The 27,971-nt window shown below is 35.7% G+C and overlaps 1 protein-coding gene across 1 annotated transcript in view; it reads right to left on the bottom strand.

Annotated features, from left to right (window-relative positions):
* UBR5 (ubiquitin protein ligase E3 component n-recognin 5) overlaps positions 1-27,971 on the bottom strand; it is a 127,652-nt gene that overhangs the window by 16,631 nt on the left and 83,050 nt on the right. Inside the window, exons 23-48 of the mRNA XM_012643624.1 lie at positions 27,236-27,387; positions 26,698-26,793; positions 26,202-26,325; positions 25,392-25,489; positions 24,450-24,598; positions 23,832-23,923; positions 22,201-22,347; positions 21,983-22,101; positions 21,773-21,899; positions 21,551-21,680; positions 20,530-20,690; positions 20,181-20,420; positions 15,449-15,572; positions 14,399-14,510; positions 13,708-13,839; positions 13,063-13,320; positions 12,203-12,471; positions 11,822-12,033; positions 8,445-8,675; positions 7,862-7,935; positions 6,438-6,610; positions 6,229-6,342; positions 4,716-4,936; positions 3,207-3,327; positions 3,019-3,117; positions 400-643 (exon numbers count right to left, since the gene is read on the bottom strand). Coding sequence (XP_012499078.1) covers positions 400-643; positions 3,019-3,117; positions 3,207-3,327; positions 4,716-4,936; positions 6,229-6,342; positions 6,438-6,610; positions 7,862-7,935; positions 8,445-8,675; positions 11,822-12,033; positions 12,203-12,471; positions 13,063-13,320; positions 13,708-13,839; positions 14,399-14,510; positions 15,449-15,572; positions 20,181-20,420; positions 20,530-20,690; positions 21,551-21,680; positions 21,773-21,899; positions 21,983-22,101; positions 22,201-22,347; positions 23,832-23,923; positions 24,450-24,598; positions 25,392-25,489; positions 26,202-26,325; positions 26,698-26,793; positions 27,236-27,387 — 4,019 coding nt within the window. The remainder of the gene's footprint in view (positions 1-399; positions 644-3,018; positions 3,118-3,206; positions 3,328-4,715; positions 4,937-6,228; positions 6,343-6,437; positions 6,611-7,861; positions 7,936-8,444; positions 8,676-11,821; positions 12,034-12,202; positions 12,472-13,062; positions 13,321-13,707; positions 13,840-14,398; positions 14,511-15,448; positions 15,573-20,180; positions 20,421-20,529; positions 20,691-21,550; positions 21,681-21,772; positions 21,900-21,982; positions 22,102-22,200; positions 22,348-23,831; positions 23,924-24,449; positions 24,599-25,391; positions 25,490-26,201; positions 26,326-26,697; positions 26,794-27,235; positions 27,388-27,971) is intronic.

The raw sequence follows: 27,971 nt of genomic DNA, 5'->3' as shown, positions 1-27,971 counted from the left end.
AATTTGCAAATCATACTTTGAATAGCACTGCTTTAGTGAATAGCATTTTCTTCTGAAATACCTTTATGAATTAAGTGTCAGGGTGGAGGAAATGTTGCAATTTGCTCGCTGAATTCCTACATCACCACATATCTTACAACTTCTCACCACATGAGAAAGTAGTACAATCACAAATACTTACCAAATTAATGTTGGGAAAACAGCAGATTGTTAAATTATCAATGAGAGTAGCTTAAATTTAAGATTAAATCATTTATAATAAAATTATTTAGAAATATAAATATACATTTTTACATAGACACACATAACCATGAATTATCACTGTTGTTTTGATGCACAATGAAAGAATTTTATGATGTTTGTTATCTGTGGAGTACTTACTGCAGAGTACACACTTACTTGTGTGGGTGCCTTTGTTGGCATTTTGGATACAATCTAGATTTGGCAATTTTTCATTTGACAAAAATGCTTGTGCGATGGCTGTATAAAAACTGCGTGCTACACCACTGCCCTCTCCTGGCTCATCCTTAAATGTGACCTTTACTCTGTGTACAGCCATTGGTGTGGTAGCACATCTTCGGCCAAAGTGATTGTTAAGCTGCCTCATAGTCTGCTGAATGAGAAGATCTCGATCCCGATCAACCTATTAAAACACACCAAAAAGCAGTAACTTTCAAATTCAATGTTGAAAACCACCTCAGTCTACGTAAGATCTGAAATTCTAATTTTAGCTTTTCTATGACAGTTTTAAAAACTACAAAATAATTTGGGTTCTCAGAAGCTTATACATTCCGAATATACACTGTAAAACACAAGAAGTCTTGCCATTAAATTAGGACAGTGGAATTTAATTCAATTCTAACATTTTCTTTCAAAGGTCTACTGGAAAACAATAATTTGTTCAATTTTGGAATGTACCAAAATAAATTTCAAATGATCAAAGATATAAAAAAAATTTTTTTTAAAAAAATGGCAAATACTAGAAGAAAACATGGATGAATTCCTTGGTATTGGTATTGTTAGAACACTAAAGCAAAGTGGGGGGAAAAAAGACAAACTGGGAAAAATTTGTACCTTCTATCACAGACAAAGATACATATTCATGAATGAGTGTTTGTATCACCTATAGATAAAGAACTTCTGGAATGTGAGAAAATATCAACAACTTATATGAAAAAACTGGGCAAAATAGATCAATAGAGTTCACAGAAAAAGAAATTTAACTATCCTAAATACATGAAATAATGTTTAGCTTTGCTCAAAATAAGAGAAATTCAAATTAAAACTATACTGAGATACTATTTCTTACCTATCAGATTAGCAAAAATCTAAAAATTTGACAACAAACTGCTAGCAAGACTGTAGGGAATCAGACATTCTCATACTGATGGTGAAAATGCAAAAATATACAACCTTATAGAGAAGTATTTGCCAGTATCTGGCCAAATTTTATTCACATGCCCTTTGACCCAGCAATTCCATGTCTAGGACTCTATCTCAAAGACACACTAGCAAAAAAGAGAAACACACAAGAGGCTATTCATCACACTGCTAGCTGTAACAGCAAAAGACTGAAAACAAACCCAAATGACTAGTCAATAAGGGACTGGCTGAAAAAACTCTGATAACCATAAAACACAGTACACTAAGCAGCTGTAAAGGAAAAGTAGAATATTTCTCTATATATAAAGCTGTGGTTTTATCTCTGGGATTTACTGTTAACTGAGAAAACCAAGGTGGAATAAAAATGTATAGTATGCTTAGGGGTGTGGGGGGAGGTAGGTAATGAATACACACATATACACATGCTTATATTTTTTAAAGAGGGGAGAAATAAATGTATAAAAATGGTAAAAAAGACAAGAATGGAAATTGAAACTAGACTTCCCTGGATATATCTTCTTCTGTAGAGTGGACTTTGCAACATTGTAGATATTTTACATTAATTACAAAATAAAACCACAAAGAGGAGAAAGCAATCCCTAAAAACTCAAAGCAAAATGAAACAAAAGGTTCCTAAATTGCAAGATGCTGTTAGCAAAACCACACACAGATGAATGACTTCAAATGACTTTAAAGCAAAGAAATTTGACTGTGTTATCTCTAAGCAGGATGTGATCCATGGACAAAAAGAACGCCAACTAATTTTAAGCAATTTTCAATAACCATTTTTGTTAGTGGTAGGGTTGATGTTATAATTCTAAGACTGCTGTGTGTACGCTGTGTGATAAAAGCAAGTGAGTAATTTTATCAGTGTTAGAAAGTTGGATATTCAGTTTGGAAGAAAAGAGATAAAGACTTAAGATCTAGGAGGTTAAAAACAAAACAAACTTGTGGTCCTAAATCTTGAGTTTGAATTGGGAGTATCAGTATGAATTCATGATGAGATTTTTTTTTTTTAAATGAAAGTCTATTTCCTAACTCTGTCCACTAAAAAGGCCTAGATACTATGACTAACCCAGTAGCAACGTGCAACCCTGAAGCCCAGGTCGTAATCTCAAAATACAATTTCTTACTAAAAGGAATCGGGGTTACTTGAACAAATGGCTGATTTAAGGTCTGTAACTAGAGATGCACAAAATGAGACATACCAAGAAGTAAGGAAGTTATCAAAGTTTATTGGGGTTCTGCTGAAAGAACTCAGGAGCCAAAATGGACTGAGGACTCTCACTAGCCAAAGAAGAGACAATGTGAGCCACAATATGAATAAACTCAATGGAATGAAACACATCAAAAAATGTTTAAATCAATGTATGCATAATGATATGTTTTAAAAAAAAAACTAAAACAAAAAACTCACTGGTCATCTATAGAGGATGCCAGAGATCACCTTTTGGGGAACCAACTACCAGAGAAAACTACTATTCTAAATTTGGTGATTATCATTTCCTTATTTTCTTTAAATTTTTAATTACAAATACATATCCCTGAGCAAGAGCTACTGTTACTCTTCACGTTTTAAAATTTATATAAATAGCATACTCTATGTATAATATAAGAAAATTTAAATACCTTTACCTCTAGTGATAAATCTCTTGACTGCTGGTTTCTCAGTTTTTCCATTTCTCTACGGAATTTTGATTCTTTTACTTCAAAACCACCCAATTCAGTTAGGATCTTTAAAAAAAAAAAATACATTACAGAATTATTCCCTGAAATATGTTCCTATCAGGCAGAACTGAATTTAAAGTGTACAAAATACATACTGATCCAGGTTCTGCTCCAACATCTTCCATGAATACCCTCCCGAACAGTTCCAAAGAAAGGCGCCAACGTCCTAGCAGCATGTCATGGGAAATAACCATTCCCATAAAGCTACACTGTGGCCTGTAACAAGTTAAAAGGGAGGAGGAAAAATAATTTAGCTAATTTTTAAAATTAACTGGTTTTTGGTCAATGATAATTTATTTATTAGATCATTTAATATTTTGAAGTCTTAAGTTCTTCAGTCCACATCCCCTCTAATAGAGAACTTTTCTATAGCTTCTTGTTATTTGCAGAACTTCTTTTTTTACTCCCTTATTGATTTTGTCATCTACATATGGATAAACCTCCAGGCTACTTCCTATCCCTATCTTTCATTGTAGCTCCTCTCCTTAAAGTCCAATGTCCATCTCCATCTAGGTGATTCCCAGATCCCCCTCTAGTTCAAACGTTTTTAGTGAACCAGAATGTAGAATATATCCATTTCAATTCAAACTCAACATGGCTAAAACTTAACGTGGCCTCTTCACCACAATGACATTTCATCCTGATTTTTCCAGTAGTACCATCTCTTTTCCTACTGCACAGACTTGAAGCAAATTTTAATTTTTCTTCCCCCTGTTCCTCCAGAGTGATCAAGTCTATCTTGAATTTCTCTTCTTATTTCATTATTTCCTTTCCATACCCAAAGCCAATATTCTACCTCAGCACGTTTCCCCCCACTAACTGGAACAAATAACAGCTTTGTGACTGGTCTCCCTATGTCTAATTCTTCTCTCCAATCTGTTTCTAAACATTCTATTTCAGCTCAAGCCAGCTATATTGCCTCCAGAAAGCTTGGGCCACCCTAGTCCACAATTCTCCCTTCTTATATGGTTATTAGATAACACGTATACAACAGTGTATCTTGTTTCTGAAACTAGCTTAACTCCTAAGCAAAAAAAAAAAAAAAAATCTGATACCATGTAACCAAAAACCATAGAGGGTAAAGCAGAGAGTCAACAAATCATTTAGTGATTATCCATGCTCACCATGGTAAACAGTATATACCAGCAAATTTTTACTGGGCAAGCAAAGAACCTAACTCTTGTAAAAGTAGTATGAACTTGGCAAAGGAGCCCAAGTAAGTGTGAGCCACAAATCTAGGGAGTCTACTCTAATTATTCCCATTTCTCCCTTAGATGACCTACTGATAATAAGTCTGTAATTGGCAATTTGACGTGGATATATACTTTAACTCAGTACTGAACTTTAAAAATACAGTGTTTAGGACTTCCTCAATAAAGTGGAAAGAATGCCCATTAATAACAAAACAGTCGATAAACCCCAAAATTCTGAAAATTCAACTTTAATATTTAAATACATGATAAACTAAGAAATCATAGACTATTATTTATTTACAAATAAACTAACAAAATTATAAAATTTCTAAATAAAAACTCTTAAAAGAATTATAATAGCCATAAAATAATGCAGTAATAGAAAACTACTTTCACTTAGTAAATAAATACCTGAAAGATGTAAGAGGTGGCCCTTCACTTTCAGTAAGTCCTATTTCTGCTAATAAACTACTTTTCAATTGTGCAGCAAGATCATGAGCAGATGGCCCTGGTTTTGAACTCTCAGCTTCTTCTGGCAGTGCATTTTGTTCTTCCCCTTCTTTTTTTTGCCGATTTTGCATGTTCATTACATTTTTCAGATTGGCAGCATAAGACATTTTAGTTGGTAGAACCTATGAATTTTTACATTTAAAAGTTACACATTAAGGGAAAAATTTTACTTTCAACTTAGCAATACAGAAATCATATGCAAGTTAAGTAATTAATTTTTCCTTTCTGGAGCTTCAATGGTCCCTTATCTATCTGATTCCCCTGGCTGACCACCAATTCTGGTGCATTCACCACAGCAACTTCAGAGAAATTTTAGAAGAATCTTTGTATTATCTGTGATACCGAAGTCTCTCATATATTTTCAGTATTTTCAGCATTGCATTCTCCTTTACAATTTTTTTTTTTTTTTTTTTTTTAGAAAAAGTCTCACTCTTTTGCCCAGGCTAGCGTGAGTGCCGTGGCGTCAGCCTAGCTCACGGCAACCTCAAACTCCTGGGCTCAGGCAATCCTTCTGCCTCAGCCTCCCGAGTAGCTGGGACTACAAGCATGCGCCACCATGCCCAGCTAATTTTTTTCTATATATTTTTAGTTGTCTGATTAATTTCTTTCTATTTTTAGTAGAGACGGGGTCTCGCTCTTGCTCAGGCTGGTTTCGAACTCCTGAGCTCAAACGATCCTCCTGCCTCGGCCTCCCAGAGTGCTAGGATTACAGGCGTGAGCCACCGCGCCCGGCCACTTAAGATAATTTTTAAAAATTCTCTTCAAGTACATTTCTTCTACACCTTTTTTTTTTTTTAATGGTTTAACTACTTTTTCAGTGGAGAAACAGGGTATTTTAGGCTCCCAAATCAGATGTGTATCTGAAAACTAGATCTACAACTTAACCATTTGTGTGACAACAGATATTCCTACATGAAATTTACTTCAAGCCTCAATTTCTTATCCAGGAAATCAGGTAAATAATGCTTTTTACCTGACATGGTTATAAAAATTTAGACAATGCTCAGGAGACAGAATTAGTCAACAAATATTAGGTATCAGTATTAATGCTACTTTACTTATTTACATTCTTGATTCAAATTAATTCAGCAAGTCAAAGACAAGTTATAAGCCAAGACTGTATATGCTCATATAAAATATATAAAAATCTAAATTTTCAGCAGCATATAACAATCAACTCTGTGAAACAGACAAAGCACATAATGAAGCTGCTATTTTATAGATGAAGTGACCTGTCAGAGCAAGTTAATGACAGTGCTGGAATTCCTTCTATTATACCACAAGGCAGGAATTTCCGACATTGCTGTTATTTTGGGAAATATAATATTCTGAATTAATGCATTTCTAATGATCTGTATGCTGGGACAAGTGCTCATTGACAAATATTATATTGCAAAGACTTTTACTATCTTACCTCAAGGCAGTTTCTATCCACTGTAACCTCCATTAAGCATTTCCCACTACTGGCAGATGAAGAATAAAGACCCTGACTTGGACGGCCAAAAAGATCTTCCTTTCTAGCATTTGGCTGGAATTTTAATAGAAATATTCTAGTTACAATGAACGCTTAAAAGAAAATAAAGTCAATTAGAATGAAACCTTAGACTAGTTTGTTTAATTCACCTGCAACAGATGTGGCTGATCAGCCAAGGGTATGGCTTCAGCCAGAGGCACTTCAAATGGATTTGGGGGTATACACCCAAGGAATGTCATGGAGTCTGAACGTCGGAAAAATGGATGGTTTTGGCCAGCTTCTGCAGGAAGGGAGTCATCATCTTTATCATTCAAAGTAGCACCTAAGCATAAAAAAGATAAAATGTTTTTTTGAAAATTATTTAATTATCAGATTAGGGTAATAGAATATGTAATCTGCTCAATCCAAAATTCCTAAAACCACTTTATAAAATTTTAATGCCACTCAAAAAAAAGTTAAGTCAAAATTTTTAATATTTTTTATAAGTAATTCAAAACATAATAGTTTAATGTGGTAACAATGTTAAATTTTACATTATATGCAGATTTTATGTTACATGTTATCTTACAACAATAAAAATGCAAAATAAAAATTAGCAGTAATAAATATCATGCCATTCTGTATTAGACAGAGGTTTCCCATATCCTCCTCTCTCTCTCTCAAATCTGATTCAAACCAGAATACATCTAGATTCCTGATGCATATTCAGGACCCAACTCACTGATGATTCCAAAAGGAGTAGATAATCAAGAGCTGAAATCTGAGCATTTGTTTACTTGTCAGCTCTGCTTTTTCTATAGTAAGAGAATCAGAGGGCAGTCTCTAGGCAACTCATGCACCCCAATAGTAAGTCAGCACACTATTCCCAACTCTCCTTAATGGGGTAAAACTTTGGCAGTGCTTAATGTGCTGTACAAATAATAAGGAGCTCTGGCTGAGTTCTCAAAAAATTGCAGTTAGGTGTCTTTCCATAGGCTGAATAAAACTACTAGCTGATAACAAACAGGAGAGTGGAGTATTTTAGCCCCACTTTAAAACCAAATTAAAATATTAATTGAAAACTATAAATAAACTGCAGAAGATCCCAAAATTTTGTGCTATTAAAACTTTTAGAGAAAATTCTGAAGTTTGGAATATTTTTTCTTTTCCATACATTCATTGTTAAGAGTTTTGGAAATTAAAATTGGTATTTCTCATTTTCTTGACTAAATCTATTTTGCATCAATATTAATATAGGTGTTGCTAAGATTGTATTTAAATGTAATACCTACAGACTTTACTTAAGAGTAAACATAAAAGTAAGAGAAATACAAAGAAGAGCTAGACAGAAGATAAAGTAGGAAAAAATATTGGCTGTTGAAAAGTTCATAAATTTCTTTACTTCATCCTGAGTTATGAAACGTGTAATACAAGAATGTGTATGGAAAAATGGACAGAAAAGTAAGAAATGGGACATAGAGAAGAAAAGAGAAATTCCCACCCAGACAGAAAATAATGAAGTTAAAAAGCTTGAAGGGAAAATACTGAGGCAGCCATTTCTTGAAGTAGATTAGCAGATTTTCTGTGCACTAACTTTGATTGGTGTCATCATCATTTTCATGTTCTGAATCTTCATTATCAATACCCAGTTCCAAGAGTTCTCGCGTCCTTTAAAAAGACAAGTGAGTCATTTTACACGAAGTATTTGTGTAATGTGAACAGGAGCAAAGGTCAGGGGGAATTTAAGCAAAAACACTGAAAAGGCCGCTAAAATATCTAACCAATTTCAAATACTGCGATAGAGGTTTAGACTTTTCTACAAAATGGTATACTGATAAGCCTAATGTACTACAATTACAAAATGAGCTCAATAGAAGCAAAAGGCTAATCACTTAACAAATAGCGAGTGCCTACACAAACTCTAATACAAAACATGATAAATAACCAGGCCAAACTATCTCAAGTATGAAGTTTAACTGGATTCTGAGGTTTCCCATTTTAAGTGAGGAGTAGCAACACAGAGGATGGATAGACTCATCAAGCCCACTGTCCCACATAAAATGCTGTTGCACTACTTCTCTTCTGCAATGCTTCTTACTCCACAATCTGACAATGTACTAACGGAGACCACACCAAGCAAGCATTTCTTAAACCAACCTCATGGCAAGTATGGCTACCTTTTGCGTTCCAGTTGAGGTGTATCCAATGTTGTCTGCTGATTCATTGCTTTAATCCAATAAATAAGAGCTTGAAAAACATATGCCACATGCTTCAATGAGCAAACATCCAAAACTGGAAGAACATCAGAATGCTCGTCATTATGAGACCGCATTAAAGAGAGAGCATAATTTAGGAAGTCTCCTCGAGCAGACATCATTCCTTGACGGGCGCTAAGCAATGTGGCACGTCTATATAGGAGCAAAAAGAAATAAAAACATACATAAGAACACAAATGTGAAATTTACCACTATCATAAATATGCAAAATTAGAAACTAAGAATATTCATAAGTAAAAAGTAATTAAACCTGTGACTTTGCTTTAGAAATATAACCATTGTGTATGATTTAGAGTCCTATACTTTTGTATAGAAAAGGAAAGTCCAGTATCCTTTGAAATGGCAGAAGGAACTCCTTCCCCAAAGACAGTGATTCTCAAACTTCAGGGTTTATCAAAATCACCTGGAGGGCTTATTAAAATAGATAGCTGGCCCCACCTCTAGGGTAAGGCCCCCAAATCTGCATTTCTAAATAGCTCCCAGGTGAGGTTGATGCTGCTATTCTAAGGACTACACTTTGAAAACTACTGCTTTAAAATGCCACCAAAAGCACAGCCACAAAACAAAACATAGATAAACTTTAGAAAAATTAAAAACTTTTGTACTTCATAGGACACCATCAAGAAAGTGAAAAGGTATCCCAGAAAATAGGACAAAATCTTTGCAAATCATATATTTGATAAAGGATTTGTATCGAGAATAAAGAACTCACACAACTAAATTTAAAAGAAGACAAGCCAATTAAAAAATGGGCAAACAATCTAAATAGATACTTCTCCAAAGAAGATCTAGAAGTGGCCAATTAGCACATGAAAATGTGATCAACATCATTAGCCATTAGAGAAATGCAAACCAAAACCACACTGTAATCCTAGCACTCTGGGAGGCCGAGGCGGGCAGATTGTTTGAGCTCAGGAGTTCGAAACCAGCCTGAGCAAGAGCGAGACCCCGTCTCTACTAAAAATAGAAAGAAATTAATCGGACAACTAAAAATATATAGAAAAAATTAGCTGGGCATGGTGGCGCATGCCTGTAGTCCCAGCTACTTGGGAGGCTGAGGCAGAAGGATCGCTTCAGCCCAGGAGTTTGAAGTTGCTGTGAGCTAGGATGACGCCACGGCACTCTAGTCCAGGCAAAAAGAGTGAGACTCTGTCTCAAAAAAAAAAAAAAAAAAAAAAAAAAAACAAACCACAATGAGGTTGGGCATGGTGGCTCATGCCTATAATCCATCATTTTAGGAGGAAGGAGGATTGGGAGGATCACTTGAGGCCAGGAATTTGAAACCAGTGTGGAAAACATAGTAAGACCTTGAGACCCTATCTCTACAAAAATATTTTTTTAAAAATTAGTCAGGCATAGTGGCACAGGCCCGCGTGTAGTCCTAGCTACTTGGGAGGCTGAGGTGTGAGGACTGCTTGAGCCTAGGAGTTTGAGGCTACAGTGAGTGATGACTTCCCCACCACACTCCAACCTGGGCAATAGAGCCAGATCTCATCATTAGGGGCAGGGGGTGAGGAAACATAATAAGATACTACATCACACCCACTATGATGGCTACAAATAAAAAGACAGATAATGAAATGTTCATAGCAGCATTACGCCCAATAGTGGAAAGGTGGAAACAATCCAAATGTCCATCAACTGATTAATGAACACAACATACGATAGATATATCCATACAATGAAATATTATTAGGACATAAAAAGGAATGAAGTATTAAAACAAGGAGAACATAGATGAACCTTAAAACCATTATGCTAAGTGAAAGAAGCCTGCCACAAAAGGCCACATACTGATTCCATTTACATGAAATATCCAGAATCAACAAAGATGAAAAACAGACTAATAGTTGCCTACAGAGGAGAGGTAGGAAAAAATGGAGAATGATTAGCTAATAGGTGTGAGGTTTCTTGTAGAGATGATGAAAATAGTCCAAAATTGATTGTGATAGCAGTTAAACGGCTCTGAAAAACTATGGAATTGTACACTTTAAGTGGGCAAATTATATAACATGCGAATTGTATCTAAATAAAGCCGAGAGAAAGAGAGAGAAGGAATACTGCCACCAATCAAGATCCATTATCAGAACTTTGTGTTCTTTGGGGTAATGACTACAGCCTAATGAACACAAGGCTTTATGTCTCTTTGTGGAGCACGCTTCCTAGGACAGGAAAGTTGCTGCCTCCCAAATCTTTATCTCTAGCCTAGATCTCTGCCAAGCATTCAACTTTGTAAGTGTTTCTATTCCACTCCTCTAGATTTTTCTCTTAATTTTCCTACTAGTTATTTAGAACCAGTCTAAATACAAATTCTGCCTTCTGCTCTGTCCTTCAACAAGGACTTAAATTCTATTTATATGATTTCAATAATTCTCTCCCCTTTCTTGGCCCTACTTTAGTAATTATTACTATGTAGATTTCAACTGTAGTCTTCTTGTTAAGTTTTCAAGTAGTCTCCTAGACCTTCTCTTTCCCTACTTTATGATCTGCCCAAAGTAACAAGGTCATTTATCCTAAGCCAGAGCTAGAATCAAATCCTAGGGCTTTGACTTTAGGTACAAGGAACTTTCACTATGTGGCACTCTTGTTGCAGTAATTTTCAATGCTTGGGCTAATTCCTAGTCCTAAAAAGGTCATTTTATAACTGAATAGAAAGAATAAATACACAGATGTATATTTTAATTATGGTTCAAAAGACTAGGGGAGATAGAAGAAAAGAAATGTGAGTTGAGAAACCAAAGAGCAGCTTTGGTAATTAAACATACGTTCCCCTTCACAAGTACAAAGTACATTCATAATCAATTATAGTCAAAAATAAGTCTTGCCATAAATACATGCCTTTCAAAGGGGAGGTGGGGAGGCCTGGAGGATAATGAGACAAGGATATGCACCAACAACTTCAAAAGTGAAAAGCCTTTAGTATCAGATTCCTATGGTATGAATGGATTTTTTTAAAAAATAGCTTTGATTGTAACTGACTTACTCTCCCTCAACTGTACAACCATTTAGGAAGTAAGTAAAGCAAGGCATTTATTTCTTCCTTCACAATAAGATTAGGTCTTATGTAATAGCAATCAAAAAGCTCTAGCCTTCTGGATATAAAGGTTGCATCTAAACACACAAGTATAGATGCTCCTGGACTTATCACGGGATTATGGACCGAAAAACTCAAATCTTAAGTCAAAAATGTATTTAACACCCGAATAAATCCATCATGAAATCAAAAAATTGAACCATCCTAAGCCGATGACTGTCTATATATATGAAGAATTTCATACCGTCTGCCTTCAAGGGTTCGTAAGCTAGCCTCTTCCCTCGCAGTCATCCTCTCTCTTCTCGCTGAATTCTGAGAAGCATGAAGAGGATGATTTGGATGTCCTGGATCACCAGCAGATGCTAATGCAGAACCATAACGTAATTGAGCTTCAGTAGAATCCATAATACTGACCATCCAGTTCCAAGTGGGAATAAGCTTTTCTTCTACATAGTTCTATGAAGACCAAACTAAAATAGTTAAAACTATCCAAATAGAGCTAAATTCAGTATAGTAGTAGCATGTCAACATTTGAATATTTATAACATTAATTCCCATTATACAAGAATGCTCATAACTGGCAGTCAAAAAAATATATTAGAATAACTGTTCAATGATTTCATACCTGTAAATTTACTGCATCTTGGTAGGTCAATTTCACAGCTGCAGGAATCTGAGAGTATACTAGGTGATTATACTTAGGAATAAGGCCCATCAAGTCCGAGATTTGTCTAATGACAATGCTGTAAGCCCTGGCTAAACTGCTTGCAGATGTTAAGTAGCTGCTGGCATTGCTAGCTTCCAAAGCAGCTGCTGCAGCCGCAGCACTTGTACTGATGGTACCACTCCGGCGTAAGTTGGAAGGATCAATATAAATCAAACCCGCTGAACTTGCTATAAGGAAAAAAGACAACCACAATGAACTAATGTCAGTTGCTAATAATGTTTCTCTGACACTGTATGTACTTATGTAAATCTAAATGGTCAATTGTTAATAAAAGGTAACTGAACAGAAAACCTTTCCTAAACTGCACTAATTTCGGGAGGAGAGTGTTCAGGGGGGCCAGAATTGATACAATGTTCTCAACCAGGGCAATCTTGCCCCCTCCATCCCCTGCCCCACCAAAATGGGACATTTCACAATGTCTGCAGACATGTTTGGTTATCACAACTTGAGCGAATGAAGGGGAAGGAAAGGGGGAAGACAGGGGTGCTATTGGCATCTATGGAGTATAAGCTGGGGATGCTGTTTAACATCTCACGATGCACAAGATATCCCCCCACAATTATCCAGCCAAAAGTAGCAATAATGTAAAGACTGAGAAACCCTGCTATAATCACATGTGCATAATTTTTATATTTAAAACTCAACAAAGCAATGAGGAACTATCATAAAACTAAAGTGTTCTATAGATAGACATGTGTAATTTTTAAAGGCTACTTAAATATTAAGAACTCTTAGGAATACCAAGTTTTCAGACTTGCCTGCTGGTGTGGATGTACTGGAAGGGGCTGTGCTGGATGCTCGCTGATGCTGGGTGTTGCGGACAGCCCACTGCATGGAACGGGGAGCTTGGGCAGCACCATTGGCGTGGGAGCTATTTGTGGTTCTTTCTAACGGTTCATCAAGCATAAAGGTCTCCTGTTCTATGTCATCACTCTGACTACTGCTGCTATCAGAATCACTTGAGTCATTTGATTGAGAATCATCTTCAGAAAAGAAAGCTGGAACACTGCTCGCTCCTAAATTTTTTATTTTTCAAACCAAAAACATTGTGAATTTGTTAATAATTAAAATACACCCCCTCATTCAGGAAAACATACATAATAAACAGAATGTTGGGTTGTATTCAATAGTCCACAAAAGCCACCACTAAAACAGTTAATTAAAAAATAACTCTTTCAAATAAACTTTAAAATTAGTTCATTATTTAAAAACCAGAAAAGCTGGGGTAGGGGGTGATTAAAATAATACCTTCTTCTCTAAACATCTACAGAAAAAAAACGATGAAGTTATAAAAAGGCTTAGCTAACCTTGTGCATGCTATATTTATTAACCAATTCATGCTGAATACATACATAGCCTTAGCATAAACAAGAAAGTTGCTGAGATTAAGTAAGGCAACATACCCGCTTCTGAGCCAGCAGTTGCTGCAGTGACAACACTTCTGCGCCCACTAGCATTATCTTGGTTGCTATGGTTACTTTCACTGTCACTTTCCGTTTCAGCTGCTGCTAACAAGTCCAGCTCCATGTCACTCCCTAAAAAATAAATTTAAACAACAATAAGAAAAAAAAAGTACCAACTCACTATATGGTTCAAAACAGGGTCTGATAAGCCAGAATATCATAAGGGTGTGAATTAAAAAGATACACCGTGGTGCGGCAGGGGGAGGTGTTCTACTACAGTAAGAATAAGTGACTACTCAACATTATAAGAATGGCTAGGTGAACTACGGTTGTTAGTAGACTATTACACAGCAATTTAACAGTGCAGTGCAGGGGATGACTGAAAGTAAAACACATTATTAGTATATGGGTGACTTGTTTCCTTTTCTCTAATTTCATAATGTGGTTATGACGCTTTCAGTTTTTAAAAGTCTCTTAAGAAAGTGACTTAAGCCAAAAGGTAAAGAAGATAAATTATTTTACATATGTATATAGCTCCTAAAATTTGGAACACATGCTACAGAATCCCTTGGCAGAAAATGAGCTGATCGTTTCATTATACGTCACATGGGGCTTTTCTCTGTATTTAGTATCTCCCTTTAAAGGTACCTGATTTACTCGTACTGAATAATTTCTCAAATAATCTGCATACCGTCCTCATCATGCTCATCATGTTGTCCTTCTGCCTCAGCATTTTCTTCCCCATGTTCTTCCTGTTCATCATGATGATCCTCTTCTCCAGCCACACCCTCCACCACCTCAACCTAAATCCAGAAGCTTATTTTTAGACAATCAAAGTTCATAATAAACCATCTCTACCAATGCTCCTCCACAGCAACTAGTAAATTAAAATACAAAAGTCCCTAACTACAGGGAATTTTGTAAATTTTACACCAAACAGTTTTGAAAATCTTCAATTGCTAGTGACAATTTGTTATAAAAAATTATATCAACATATCCCAAAATTTATGATTATTCTCCATATTCAGGACTCTAAAAATTAAAAATAATACTGAGGGGAAGGAGAGAGGGTAAACTTTTTATATACTTTGGCCATTATAAAACTTACCTACTAAACATGTAGTATCCTCTCTTTCAAATACACTGCGTAAAACTACTAATTTTTTTAATGGTAAAAATATCTTTACTCTTAACCCTTAGTAAAAACAAATTTATGTGTCCAATTTCCTAATAGCCAATAAATCAAAAATTATTAAAATCATTTTAATATGTATAACCACAAATGAGAACATATAACAAAAGTTTATATGGCTGAATGGAAATACATACAGTAGTCTTAAGCTACTATTAAAATAATTTCTAGATCAGGTGCAGTGGCTCATGCCTGTAATCCCACTCTGGGAGGCTGAGGCAGGAGGACTGCTTGAGATCAGGAGTTTGAGATCAGCCTGACCAAGAGGGAGACCCTGTCTCTACTAAAAATAGAAAAATTAGCTGGGTGTCCTGGTGCATGCCTGTAGTCCCAACTACTCAGAGGGTGAGGCAGGAGGATTATTTGAGCCCAGCAATTTGAGTTTCCAGTAAGCTACAATAATGCCACTGCAGTCTATCCAGGGTGATAGAGTAAGACTCTGTCTCAAAAACAATAATAATAATTATTATTATTATTTCTAGTAACTACTCTCCTTTTCCCACAAAATAAAACCTTTTCATCTACCACAATTAAAACAATTAAAACCACCTCTTCCACATCTGCTGAAACAATGTCATCCTGTTCTTCATCTCTGCCCCGAACAGGCTGTGACTGGCTGATGCGCCGCTGCTGTGGATTTCGGATGATGTAGGATGACTGAGACTGATTGGAGCTGTAAGGAATCAGGAGGTTATGAGTATACTGCTGCCACATCTCATATATGCAGCGCATAATTTTATGCTTCTCAGCTGTAAGCATTTAAGCTCATTTATTACATGTGAGACACTTGCTAGGATACCATTTTAAATGTGACCTTAGAATTCTTGGAAACCAACAATAATTAATCTATAGTACAATAGCAAATACAAATCTCAGAATTTGCTTTTACTTTTCAGTAAATGAGTCATTTCAAATCTGTGTTGACGCACATATTTGTATGAGTGCTTCCCAATGAAAAGTTCTTTAGGGGAAGATTTTTCCTTTTCCACCAGCAGTTCTTAACTTCCAAAGGCTCTGACAGAACCATTCATCCTTTAACAGAAAGTGTGCTTATGAAAGTGATCTGTTCCTTAAGTGACCAGACACAATTTCTACTTTGCATGAGCTTATTAACCACTGACTCGCTGATGAATGTGGGGAACATCAGTTCAAAAGTATGACTTTAAAACAGAAGCATAATCAAAGGTGAGGTGGCAAAAGTTTCACTTTCCTAAAAACCTGACCTGACTTGGAAACAACCAAGAAAAGACAAATGACTCAGTTAGAAAAGGAAAGGGAGTACTAGAGAATACAGCTCTAAATGCAGGCCAGAGATCAAAAGATGAATGTTAAATAACCCTGTGACCTATTATCCTTTATTTCAGATTAAGAAATAGGAGCTAAAAGAGGTTGAAGTTAAACAAGATCTTTAAGTGATTGCAGTTAGGTTCTTTCCTCACCTCAGTTGCTCTGAGAAATAAGAATCAAACCAATTACACATGAAAGTCAACTGAGATACTGTGCCTTCAAATAAACAGACAAGTAGCCTCAATAGGATATTTAACACTAAAACTTAAAGTAACCGGTAAGAGAGAGATCCTGAGTCACAAAGGAGTGGAAGAAGTTAAAAGAAAATCTGTAAAGATGAAAAGGATATTTCCAACCACTAAATAGAATTCAATGTTAAAACATAAAAGTCAACACTGTATGACTAGTAACTATTTCTTTTTTAAAAAAAAATCCTGGAACAAACATCCACAAGAATTACAGTCCCGGTCGGGCGCGGTGGCTCACACCCGTAATACTAGCACTTTCGGAGGCCGAGGCGGGCTGATTGTTTGAGCTCAGGAGCTCGAGACCAGCCTGAGCAAGAGGGAGACCCCGTCTCTACTAAAAATAGAAAGAAATTAATCGGACAACTAAAAATATATAGAAAAAATTAGCCGGCCTGTAGTCCCAGCTACTCGGAGGCTGAGGCAGAAGGATCGCTTGAGCCCAGGAGTTTGAGGTTGCTGTGAGCTAGGATGACGCCACGGCACTCTAGGCCGGGCAACACAGTGAGACTTGGTCTCAAAAAAAAAAAAAAAAAAAGAATTACGGTCCCCTCAAAGTAGCTACTTTAAGAAGTTACCCACTTAGTATAATACTGCAATACACAAAACATATTACAGGTTGAGTATCCCTGATCCAAAAGTGTTTGGGTCTCAGATTTTTCTGGATTTTGGAATATTTGCATTATATAAAATTACCAGTTGAGGATTCCCCAATCCAAAAATCCAAAATGCTCCAATGAACATTTCCTTTGAGTATCACGTTGGTGCTCAAAAAGTTTCAGATTCTGAAGCATTTCAGATTTTGGATTTTCAAATTAGGGATATTAAACCTGCATAACTCCCCATTTAGAAATGAAGTTTCAACTTTTCTCTCCCCTGATTTGCTGGCACAATGAAGCACCATAGTCCAGAAACCTACTCTGAAAGGCACAGTTAAAACACTTCTAAATTTTGGGGACTCCTATTTCTTTCTAGCAATTTGGCAGACTAATTGTGCAGAGAAATTCCTCTTGGTATAAAATACTTACATATGCTAGATAAAATTTAAAAAATAAAATAAAAAGAAGAAGCAGTCATGCTTTCTAAGCTTGGAGAGGAATAGTGCTACCATTTACTCCAAAGGTATCTATCTGCTGGTATCTCTTGGGCTGGAAGGGTTTCAAGGAGCCATGGATTTCCTAGGTTGGAGTCTAAGCTAGGTAGGAAGAAGTCATCATAGCAATCTCCTCTTCTGTCCCCCTCATATATGTAAAGCCAAACATAAATCTTGAAAGGGCAACACCATTAAGGAGTGAAATAGAAAAAAAAAAAATCACATCCCAGGAGACTTGCCCATCTCAGCCATGGCTGGATGGGATAAGGAAAAAGGTCTCTTCAGAGAACTGCTAACTACAAGCCTTCACTCTAGAGAGTTCAGGACTACAGCTTGCACTATGAGGTAGGGTGGGCTTCAGTGTTAGTTAACCCAGTGGCTCAACACTATCATCAAGCACCGAGCAGCAGCTTCTTTCTCTATTCTGCCACCTACTATTCAGGAGTATAGGAAAAAAGGGATTATCTGTTTAGATTGGAGTTCCACCTCTAAAAATTAAATATCTGTGTAACATCAGACAAGTTACCTGACCTCTCTAATCCTTAGTTTCCTCATTTTAAAAATCAGGATGGGCTGGGTGTGGTTGCTCACGCCTGTAATCCTCGTACTCTGGGAGGCCAAGGCAGGAGAATAGCTTGAGCTCAGGAGTTTGACACCAACCTGAGCAAGAGCGAGACCATCTCTGGTAAAAATAGAAAAAATCAGCCAGGTGTGGTGGTGTGCACCTGTAGTTGCAGCTACTTGGGAAGCTGAGGATCCCGGGATCGGGACTGCTTGAGCCTAGGAGTTTGAGGTTGCTGTGAACTAGGCTGACGCCACGGCACTCTAGCCCGGGCGACAGAGCAAGACTTTGTCTCAAAAAAAAAAAGTCAGGATAATAGGGTGATAGTGATTATCTATGAGTTATTGGTAAGATGAAAACAGGTAATGCATCTACAATGCTTAAGAAAGTTCCCAGTATATGCTAAAACTTCAGTAACTATTAGTTATTTGTATATGAGAGTCATGGAAATAGAGTAGAAACAGATTAATTAATAAAGACATAAGAGTTCTGAAGAGGTGAAGGGAACTGTAAACACTAGTCAAAATAGATCCTTATGGGAAAGAATGATTATATTATAATAAAAGACTTCTATGTTATATTGATAGCTATAGAAACATTTAGCACTATTTCTCGATTATCAGATGAGATCTCCTTCTGGGAAGATTTAAGAGGTTGGCCCAAGAATCAAGCAAGGGGAATGGCATAAAAAGAGGAGAGGTTAGGAGTGTTTAATAATGAGGCTAAGAAGCAGTACAAGATGACACAAAATCTTGAAACTTAGTAGGAATAGGCTCATTGGGAGTCTTTAGAGAGATGATCCCAAACTCTGTTCAACGATAATAATTTTTATGTTCTGGAACAAAGATAAGGGAAGGGTACTAAGAATTCAAAAGGTAATACCACTTCAGTAATTAAGTTTCTCACAGGGTCAGGATCAGGAGTATCATACGGGGTCCAAGCAGATTTCACCAGCCAACCATTTGAAATTAATGGGGTAGATTTAACCAGTCTGAAGATACACAAAATTGATTTACAATTTTCAGCAAATCCTGGAGGTATACCAGTGTTAAGGTTACTATGGGAGAGCTATGCCAGACAAACCTGGATTTAGATTTAAAGGGAGACCTCACAATAAGGGATGGGAGCTGGGACACATATACTGGCATATGGATATGAAACCCAAGGATGAAGTCTTAGGAACTGTCCCAAATAATAAAGCAGGCCATCCTTTTCACATAGATGTTTTCCAAAAAAGGGAAGAAGGGTCATTAGGTCCTTAAGATCTTTATTAAAATATCATTACACCTACACAAAGTAACAAAAAAATGAGATGTGAGAAAACTAAATAAAATAAACCATTATTTGCCAAAGATTTCTAGAACACTGTGACTCAAAAGCACAGCCCATAAACCAGCAGCACTGGCATCACCTGAGAACTTATAAGAAACACCAAGTCTTAGGCCCCATCCCCAGACCTCTAGAATGAGCATCTGTATTTTAATAAGATCTCTGAGTGATTCACTTGCATATTAAAGTTTGAGAAGTGCTGTGCTAAAGGATACCAGAAAGTTTTAGTTTCTAAACATTCTGTCTCAACAAGTTTACAGTCCAGTTAGGGAAACTCTCAAACAAATAGAAAAGACAAATGAGATATAAGAATAATCTCATAATTAGAAACATTTACGATGGAGTTGTTTTAACCCTATCCTTGATAATACAGCTGCAGAAAATATTTTAAAATTCCAGAATTCTGGTTGTTATTTACATAAACAAGTTGCTCCCCAGCCCAAGCCTTTGGACACAGAGAAAGTTATAGGTCTTTTCATAGGAGTCTAAAGTAAACTTTCTTCCTGAATTACTTCATTAACATAATAAAAAGTACCTTTCCAAAACGAAGAAAACCACAGCTATATGTCTATTACATATAGAGGTGCAGGCAGTTTAATTTTTAAAGTGTTTTCACATGTTCCAAAGTAAAAAATCTGTACCATTTGTTAAAATAATTATCATTTATACCACTTGAGTGCTTATGCAAAGGATTTAGTAAGGCAAAGATGACATTTCCACAGAAAAAATTAATCAGACAGAATCTTTTACCAGCTAGGAATTTACCTGCTAGACTGATCAGATGATGGTCGTGGTGGCAGTGGTTCCACTGAAAATAATTCTTCACTGCCCTGCATAGCATCTATGCTAGTACTAGCCAGAGTAAACGGCGCAGTCGGGCGAGCAATCCCCATTCTGACAGGAACAATCAATGATTCTGCTACGTTGCACAATTCTTCTACAGCATAAGGTAGTAGTGCTTGGAATACACGCTTGCATTTTCCAATTGGTTGTGGAATAAAGTTGCTAGAGCAAAAAGGAAAATATAGGAATCTTTTCATATATATAATATCATTAGTATCTCAAAAAAACTGTGAAAAATGATATCAAAGTAAAATCAAAAAGGATGTCTTACTTTTTCTTTTTGGATGAAGCCATTTCCACACTAAGAATGACAAAAACTCTTGCTACTGAACGTAGAAACCTCATTGTCACAGCAATAGCTTCTTCTCTACGTCCAGGTGTATATTTGTTTTGGAGTTCTTTCACTAGTGTACCTAGCAGAGTATCTAAAAGCTTTTAAAAATTGTAATCACTCTATTAATGTTAAAATATTTCACGAGATGTTCAGACATTCATAAAATCAAACGTTCTAACAGTTTTCAATATTAACATTTCATAATAAAATCTCAAAACATTTACAAGGTCAATGATTAATTTATTCGATATACCCACCACTCTGCTTGACATATAGTGGGTCCCAAATGCAAGATTTCTTATTTTGTGTTTGTCCCACAGTCCTATATATATCGATTAATACTTAGAAGATAATATCAAATATATTGATATATTTTACTCCCTATAGAGTACTTACCAAAACAGGAAAGTAGATTTAAATATTTATGTTAATAAATTCAAAATCCCATCTCTTGCTGAACCATTATTTGCTAGTCTCTTTTCTATGCATGGTTTATCATATATACAGTTATTAATTACAGAGAACACCCAATTTCATGGTCTGTTTTTTTTTTAAATGCTGCTCACAATAACCTTTATTTTTATATTGATTATATTTTAGTAAGTGGTGGGCTGTAATTTGATTCAACAGTCCACTATTATTGGGTACATAAAGTACTTCTATTTTTTAATTTTTCATTATTCTGGGACATGATTTTATCTTTCTAATATTGTAAATTATTTCTTTATGACAGGTTCTTAGGAAACTGGTATTTTTATGGTACTTAACACTGCTAAGTTGTTTTCCAAAGAGAGGAACAAATGCAATGCCATGATATCAGTGTCTGAGTATGTTCTTTTTACCATAACCTCACCAGCATCGGGTCTTATGGTTTAAATTCTTTTTAATTTCACAGCAAAAAAGTGTACTTGAAACACATACTTTTCATGTACTTGTAATAAACATTCAAAGAACTTACCAAAATATCTGCTGTACACTTGACTATAAGGCAATGAGTGAAACAGTCCAGGCGAATTGTGCCACTTTGTTGATTGAGGTATACTTGCTCTTCTGGCAAAAGATGGCCTATCCTGCTGCTGGCACTAAGACTTGAGGGGAGAGGCAAGACAGAATACACTGTAAAAAGCCTATACTAACACGGGAAATACATAAATCTAAAAATGTTTTAATGACTACATACGGGTCTTTATTCTCCTGTGACCCAAACATAATCATAGATTTCAAGGCATTCCAGTCCTGTAGGACACGCTCCAATGCAAGCTGGGCAAATCTTGGAGGCTCTAAATCATGATCGGGCATATCTGAATCTAAAATGAAAAAGAAACGGTGAGTAAGACATAAATAAAGCATACCGCTTTTCATAAATGTCATAAATGTCGAGTTTACTCACCTTCAGGATTGGCTGTCTTTCGGTTACGATCCTCCCTGATTCGAGGTGGCCTATACTGGCAATGCTCCACTGTTTGCCTTGCAACTGTCTGTACTAAAAACAGTAAGAGGTGCTCTCCCCTGCAAAACAGAAGGCTGCTGTGAGCAGGGGGAAAGGCTACTCAGAAGTGTTGTGCTCTTTCAGTTTAACTTATTTTACATCCTCAAAATCCTACTTGCCTGCTATTTGGCAGAGTGACCAAATTAGTAGCAGTGAGCAGGCGATAAAGTAGATCAAGACGAGCAGATTTCTGTCCAGCAATTAAAGTTTTACATTTACATTTCTCCCAACAATCACAGTAGGCTGTTGGTGACGTTCGTTTGAGTCTATAAAGAATTCATACATAAGTACAAAAACTGAAATTTCAAAAAATATACAAAGGTTTACATATTGACATTATGGAGGCATAATTCATTGAAACCAAATAGAATACTTGTTAATTACTAAATGGAAAATGTAATTATTAAAGCTCACATAACAAGGATTACTTAGTGATATGAAGTCTATAAAGCAACATAAAATTCCTGTGAGAAGAGGTACCCTGTAATGACTTGGGTATAGTCACATCTGGAATGTCTTCCCTAATTCCCCACAGCCCCAGTCCAGTTCAAGTGGTCTTCCTACATACATCTAAAAAACCCTGTAACCCTTAAAGGGGTAAATATTTCTTGCTTATGTCCTCTGTCAGGACAGAGGCTGTCTTATTCACCATGATGCTAGAGCATCTAGTGCAATAAGTACACTTAGTAAACAATTAATAGTATACAGACTACCACATTTTTAGATGCTTAAAATAAGACAAAAATGAGACAATTCTTTTAACAAAAAATGATAAATAAGCATCAATGCAATATCTATTAAAATTTTACGCATATCGTATATATTTAATAATTACTTATTTTAAGGTAGAATAGATGGTTTTTACAAGCCTCTATTACTTATAATATCTACACATCTGTAGCCATTTATAGATGATGTCCCTATTGATAATCCTGAGGCACTATAGATATTAATGCCAGGGTATTTTACTGCTTCTTAGGTCTGTAAAAACTAATAAAGCTAACTGTGGTAACTCTATTGCTAAATGAAAGATTAGTGCATTTAATTTAAGAAATAGACCAGCCTGAGCAAGAGCAAGACTCCGTCTCTACTAAAAAAAAAAATAGAAAGAAATAAGCTAGACAACTAAAAAAAATATATATATATATAAAAAATTAGCTGGGCATGGTGGCACATGCCTGTAGTTCTAGCTACCCGGGAGGCTGAGGCAGTAGGATTGCTTGAGCCCAGGAGTTTGAGGATGCTATGAGCTAGGCCAATGCCACGGCACTCTAGCCCAGGCAACAGTGTGAGACTGTCTCAAAAAAAAGAAAATTTAATAAGTAAATATGGCATAGTCCAAATATTTACCATGATTGGCTTAGTCCCTATGGCAATTTTCTTCTGGTAGGCCCTACTATAGGGGTCCTAAGACATTGGTTGCAGAAGACAAAAAGATTCTGTAGATATGTTTCTCCTAAGACTAATCTGATCCTAGTCATAATGTATGATCACATATTTCTTAGCACATTGTCCTACTTTTATTTAAGGAGGGATGTTAGAACCAGCAAAAAACAAACATTTCAACAGTACATTCTAAATCAAGAACCACAATTTTATACATAACCTGACTTAAAAACACAAATTTAACCGCGTGCTTTCTGAATTATGCAAAAATTAAAACATGGCTTAGTATAGATTACTTCCAAAAAGCAACATAAATCTAAACAGTTTATAACATTAAACTAAAGAAAACTAGAATTATACTCACTTGCAGTCATGACCTTTATGACAAACCCTTGCACATTCCGTACAACAACACAGTGACTCCAGCAAGCCACAAGTTCGACATTCAAAAATATCCTGAAATTAAGAGTGTACTTTTAAAAGAATAATTATAAGTATGCATATATCTCATCATAATAATTCTTTCTTGTATTTTCTAAAACAATTCAATTATCAATATGAGAATAAAATGTGCTCTGGAAAACAAGGAGTTATAAAAGGGTACAATGAATATACAGTCTACAATATTATACAAATGGAAACCAAATATTATCAGGAGGATAAAAATAATTTGTATCATCTCCCAAAAGGTATTACAATTATAAAATCTATAGCAAGAGTTGTGGATCAGATTATGCTACACAGTAAAGATTTCTAATTTTTATAATATCCCATATTTAATTCAGCAATCAGCTCTTTTGCTTCATTTATTTAGTAATTAAATCAAAATTAATTTTCCTTGGAGAATTTTACAACTCAAGCAGAAAAAAAATATATCAGACTTACAATTCCAAAACTGAAAAACTCTTAAGTCTAGTGATGGTCATAGGAAAAAAAGAAAACATGAAGGTAACATAAATACAGAGAAATATAAAATACTCACTTGGTTAATGTGCTCTGCTCCAGTCCATGTGAAACTGCAGGTATCATTACAACATAAGACATACAGAGGAGAGTCATCAGGGTTGGTACCTGATGGGCAAACCATTCCCATAAATACATCTTCCTCTTTTTCACTTGTGGATACCTCAGCTAAAAAGATTAAGAATATCGTAGTTGATCTCAGGAAAGGACTTAATTAGTCACCTTATATTTTCTTTATATGGGAAAGCCTTAATACATGTACACTACAAATCAGAAAGTGCGTATTACTTTAAATATTGATACACAAAGTCAGTGTAAAGGAAATCCAACCAATTTTGGTACAAAGTACAGCAAAGCATAATTATATCACAACCACATATGATAACAAAAACACACTATACATCAGCCATCTGAATCCTTAGCTCTGTATCAGGCAGTTAAGACTGAAGTCCCAGCTCTATTCAGCAAATTATAGACCATCTCATAAATTATTTATCATCAGTGTTTTAAAAAGATAACTACTTTAATCTTTTAAAAGCTGGATGGCAGGAACTGATGCTCCTTAATGCTTTTTGTTAAGCAGGAACTCCAAGTCAGAAGTGACGACAATAAAGACATCCCCTATTATTTCTACAAACTTTTACCACTATCGCCAATCAAGCACTGACATGTTCTATCAGTAATCTACCTTTATTTTCAAAACATTTTACACTTCCCATTATGGAATATTCTTTTAAAAGTTAAGAAATTTATACCAGTTGGGTTTTGATGGTAAGTCAGAAGATACAATATAGAGAAAAGTTCACATGAATTTTACACACACAAGATTATCTTGATAATTTCCAATCAATTATATCCTTTACATATACAAAAATTAGGGCTGAATAATTATGACGTGTACAGAAGAGAATCTATTCAAAATGAAAAATAAGTAAATCATTTAAGACCTGAAATAAATTACCTTTTGCAATTTTCTGAGCTGTTTCTAAGATAGTAATTGCAGCAGGATAAGCTCGGCCACTTACAGCTGACATAAATGGGGTCATCCCTCTTGCATCCCTAAAATGAGAAAAAGTGTACATAAAAATATTAATTACTGGCCAGGCGTGGTGGCTCATGCCTGTAATCCTAGCACTCTGGCAGGCCGAGGCGGGAGGATCATTTGAGCTCAGGAGTTCGAGACCAGCCTGAGAAAGAGCGAGATCCTATCTCTACTAAAAATAGAAAGAAATTGGCTGGACAACTAAAAATATATAGAAAAAGTTAGCCGGGCATGGTGGCGCATGCCTGTAGTCCCAGCTACTTGGGAGGCTGAGGCAGAAGGATCGCTTGAGCCCAGGAGTTTAAGGTTGCTGTGACCTACAATGATGCCACAGCACTCTAGCCCGGGTAACAGAGCGAGACTCTGCCTCCAAAAAAAAAAAAATTAATTACTAATTACTTTCAGATTATAAAATAAATATTCGTGATGAAAAACAAAACTAAATTTTGTTTCAGTCACAATGACTATTCTGTGATGTTTTAAACATATAAATATACTCCCTGATCAAGCTAACATAAAAGTCACTTTGGATTCATTTAGTGTACACTATGTGATATTGAGAAGGCCTCTCACTCGAGAGAGCTTAGTAGCAAAGGGAATATAATGTTTGATTCCGATAAATTCTTTTAAATTCACGTAATTGTCCTTATGTTGCGAGTATATCAACCTCAACAGTAAAAGTTAAGCTAAGCTATATCTTCATATGAGAAGTACATTCAATCTTCTTACTTGGCAGAAAGGAGTTCTCGTAGATAGGGCTGTAGAACCACACTGTCACATAACAATTTTAATATAAAATGAGCATTCGCCTTTCGATCCTTGGATTCTACTACAGATGGTTCTGTGGAAGGACCTGTAATTAAGCAGATCCATTTGGTACCAAAACAAGAGTAAACAAGACAGTAAAAGAACATTCTGGCATAATATATCAGGCATGCATTAACCACCAAAACAATATTCTAGCATTAGTAATAAATAAGTTAACTTCATTACAAAGAATTTAAACACATTAACACATTTTACAAATCTCAACTGATTTTTAAATATATGTATATATACACCACACATTTTCAATGACATACAGAAAGTAATTCAGAGAATTAGATGTTTTTCAAGAAAAAAAAGTCTCCTTGAGATAAAATGTGGATCTGTAGAACCCTATATCCAAAGTATGTCCCTCTTTTCTTCCAAATGCCTAGGCAGACAAAACAGTACAGATTCTTACCTGGGATAGTAGAGGTGCTTGGTCCTTGACCAGTGCCAGTTGCTGCTGTGGTAAGAGATCCCACAGCGGGGGCCAGGATAAAATCAATGTCACCATCTTTCAGTAAACAGAACAGCAGGATGTACATCATTAAAGGCAACATATTCCTAACACATTCTCTTAAGTGGCCTTAAGGCTTTTCTCTGCAAGCCGAAAATCAAACTCAACAGAGGTTTAAGTGGAAATTTCTTTTCCAAACTATAAGAGAAGGAATCCACTAGGCAAATTATCAACTTATCTTGACTAATAAAGGAACTATCTAGCTTCTGATCAGTATGGAAATAAATATTTCACTAAAAGAGAGGTACCTGACAAGAGTTTCTAGAACTTTGATTTTTAAAATACAAACCCCTTAGATCAAATTTTATAACAAAATTAGTTATAATACTCATCATGCTTTCAAGTATTTCAAATTTCTAAATATCCCATTAAAATGTTCAATTTCTTTTCCCATGACTTCATCTTTTTGTTAAATACTAAATAAAACAATAGATCTTACCAGGATCCATCGCAGGAGGGTCAGGAACCCAACTAGGGGGAGCTATAGGGGGTGAAACTGGATCCTGGTGGTCACTGGATGAAGCTCCAGCTTCATGTCTACCCAAACCGGCTGCTCTCAACGAACGTCTCATCATTTCCCGTAATCTCAAACTAAAAGAACATGGACAAAATCAGTGTTCACTACCATGTCTAAACATAACGAAAAGGTGTACAGAACTTCTCATCTGAAATCAAAGTATGTTCTACAAAGGAAACACTCCAGGCAAGGGATATGAAGTACAAATGCCAATTCTGGAATCACAGAATAAGTCACTGAGGGACAGAAATGAAACTGGTGGGCTTCTAGTAGCCCATTCAGAACTAAACCACTATATTAAGCTCCCACACAAACTTAAGCACAGGGAACAAAAGTTGCAGTGAAGTAAGATTAGGAGAATAATCTTTCATACAGTTAAGATAAATGAACAGCTAAACATTAAAACAAAAAATTTTTCTGTCCCCTGTTTATAATCAGTAAGAATTAGTTTAATAATAGACAGCAAACCTACTGATTAGCACAAAACCAATATTGTTCGCCTACTAAATCCCTTTTCATGATCTCAAAAGTAATTGAGCTAATATCCACACAAGTAGTTTTAAAACGAAGACCAATTTAGATTTACTTTTATACCCAAAAAAAAAAAAAATTCAACAGCACAACTTGCATCCCAATGAAATTAATGAATGAAACTAGA

The sequence above is a fragment of the Propithecus coquereli genome, unplaced genomic scaffold (genome assembly GCF_000956105.1).
Source record: "Propithecus coquereli isolate 6110/MARCELLA unplaced genomic scaffold, Pcoq_1.0 Scaffold2, whole genome shotgun sequence".
Taxonomy (NCBI): Eukaryota; Metazoa; Chordata; class Mammalia; order Primates; family Indriidae; genus Propithecus; species Propithecus coquereli.
This window is presented reverse-complemented; position numbering and strand designations above follow the sequence as displayed.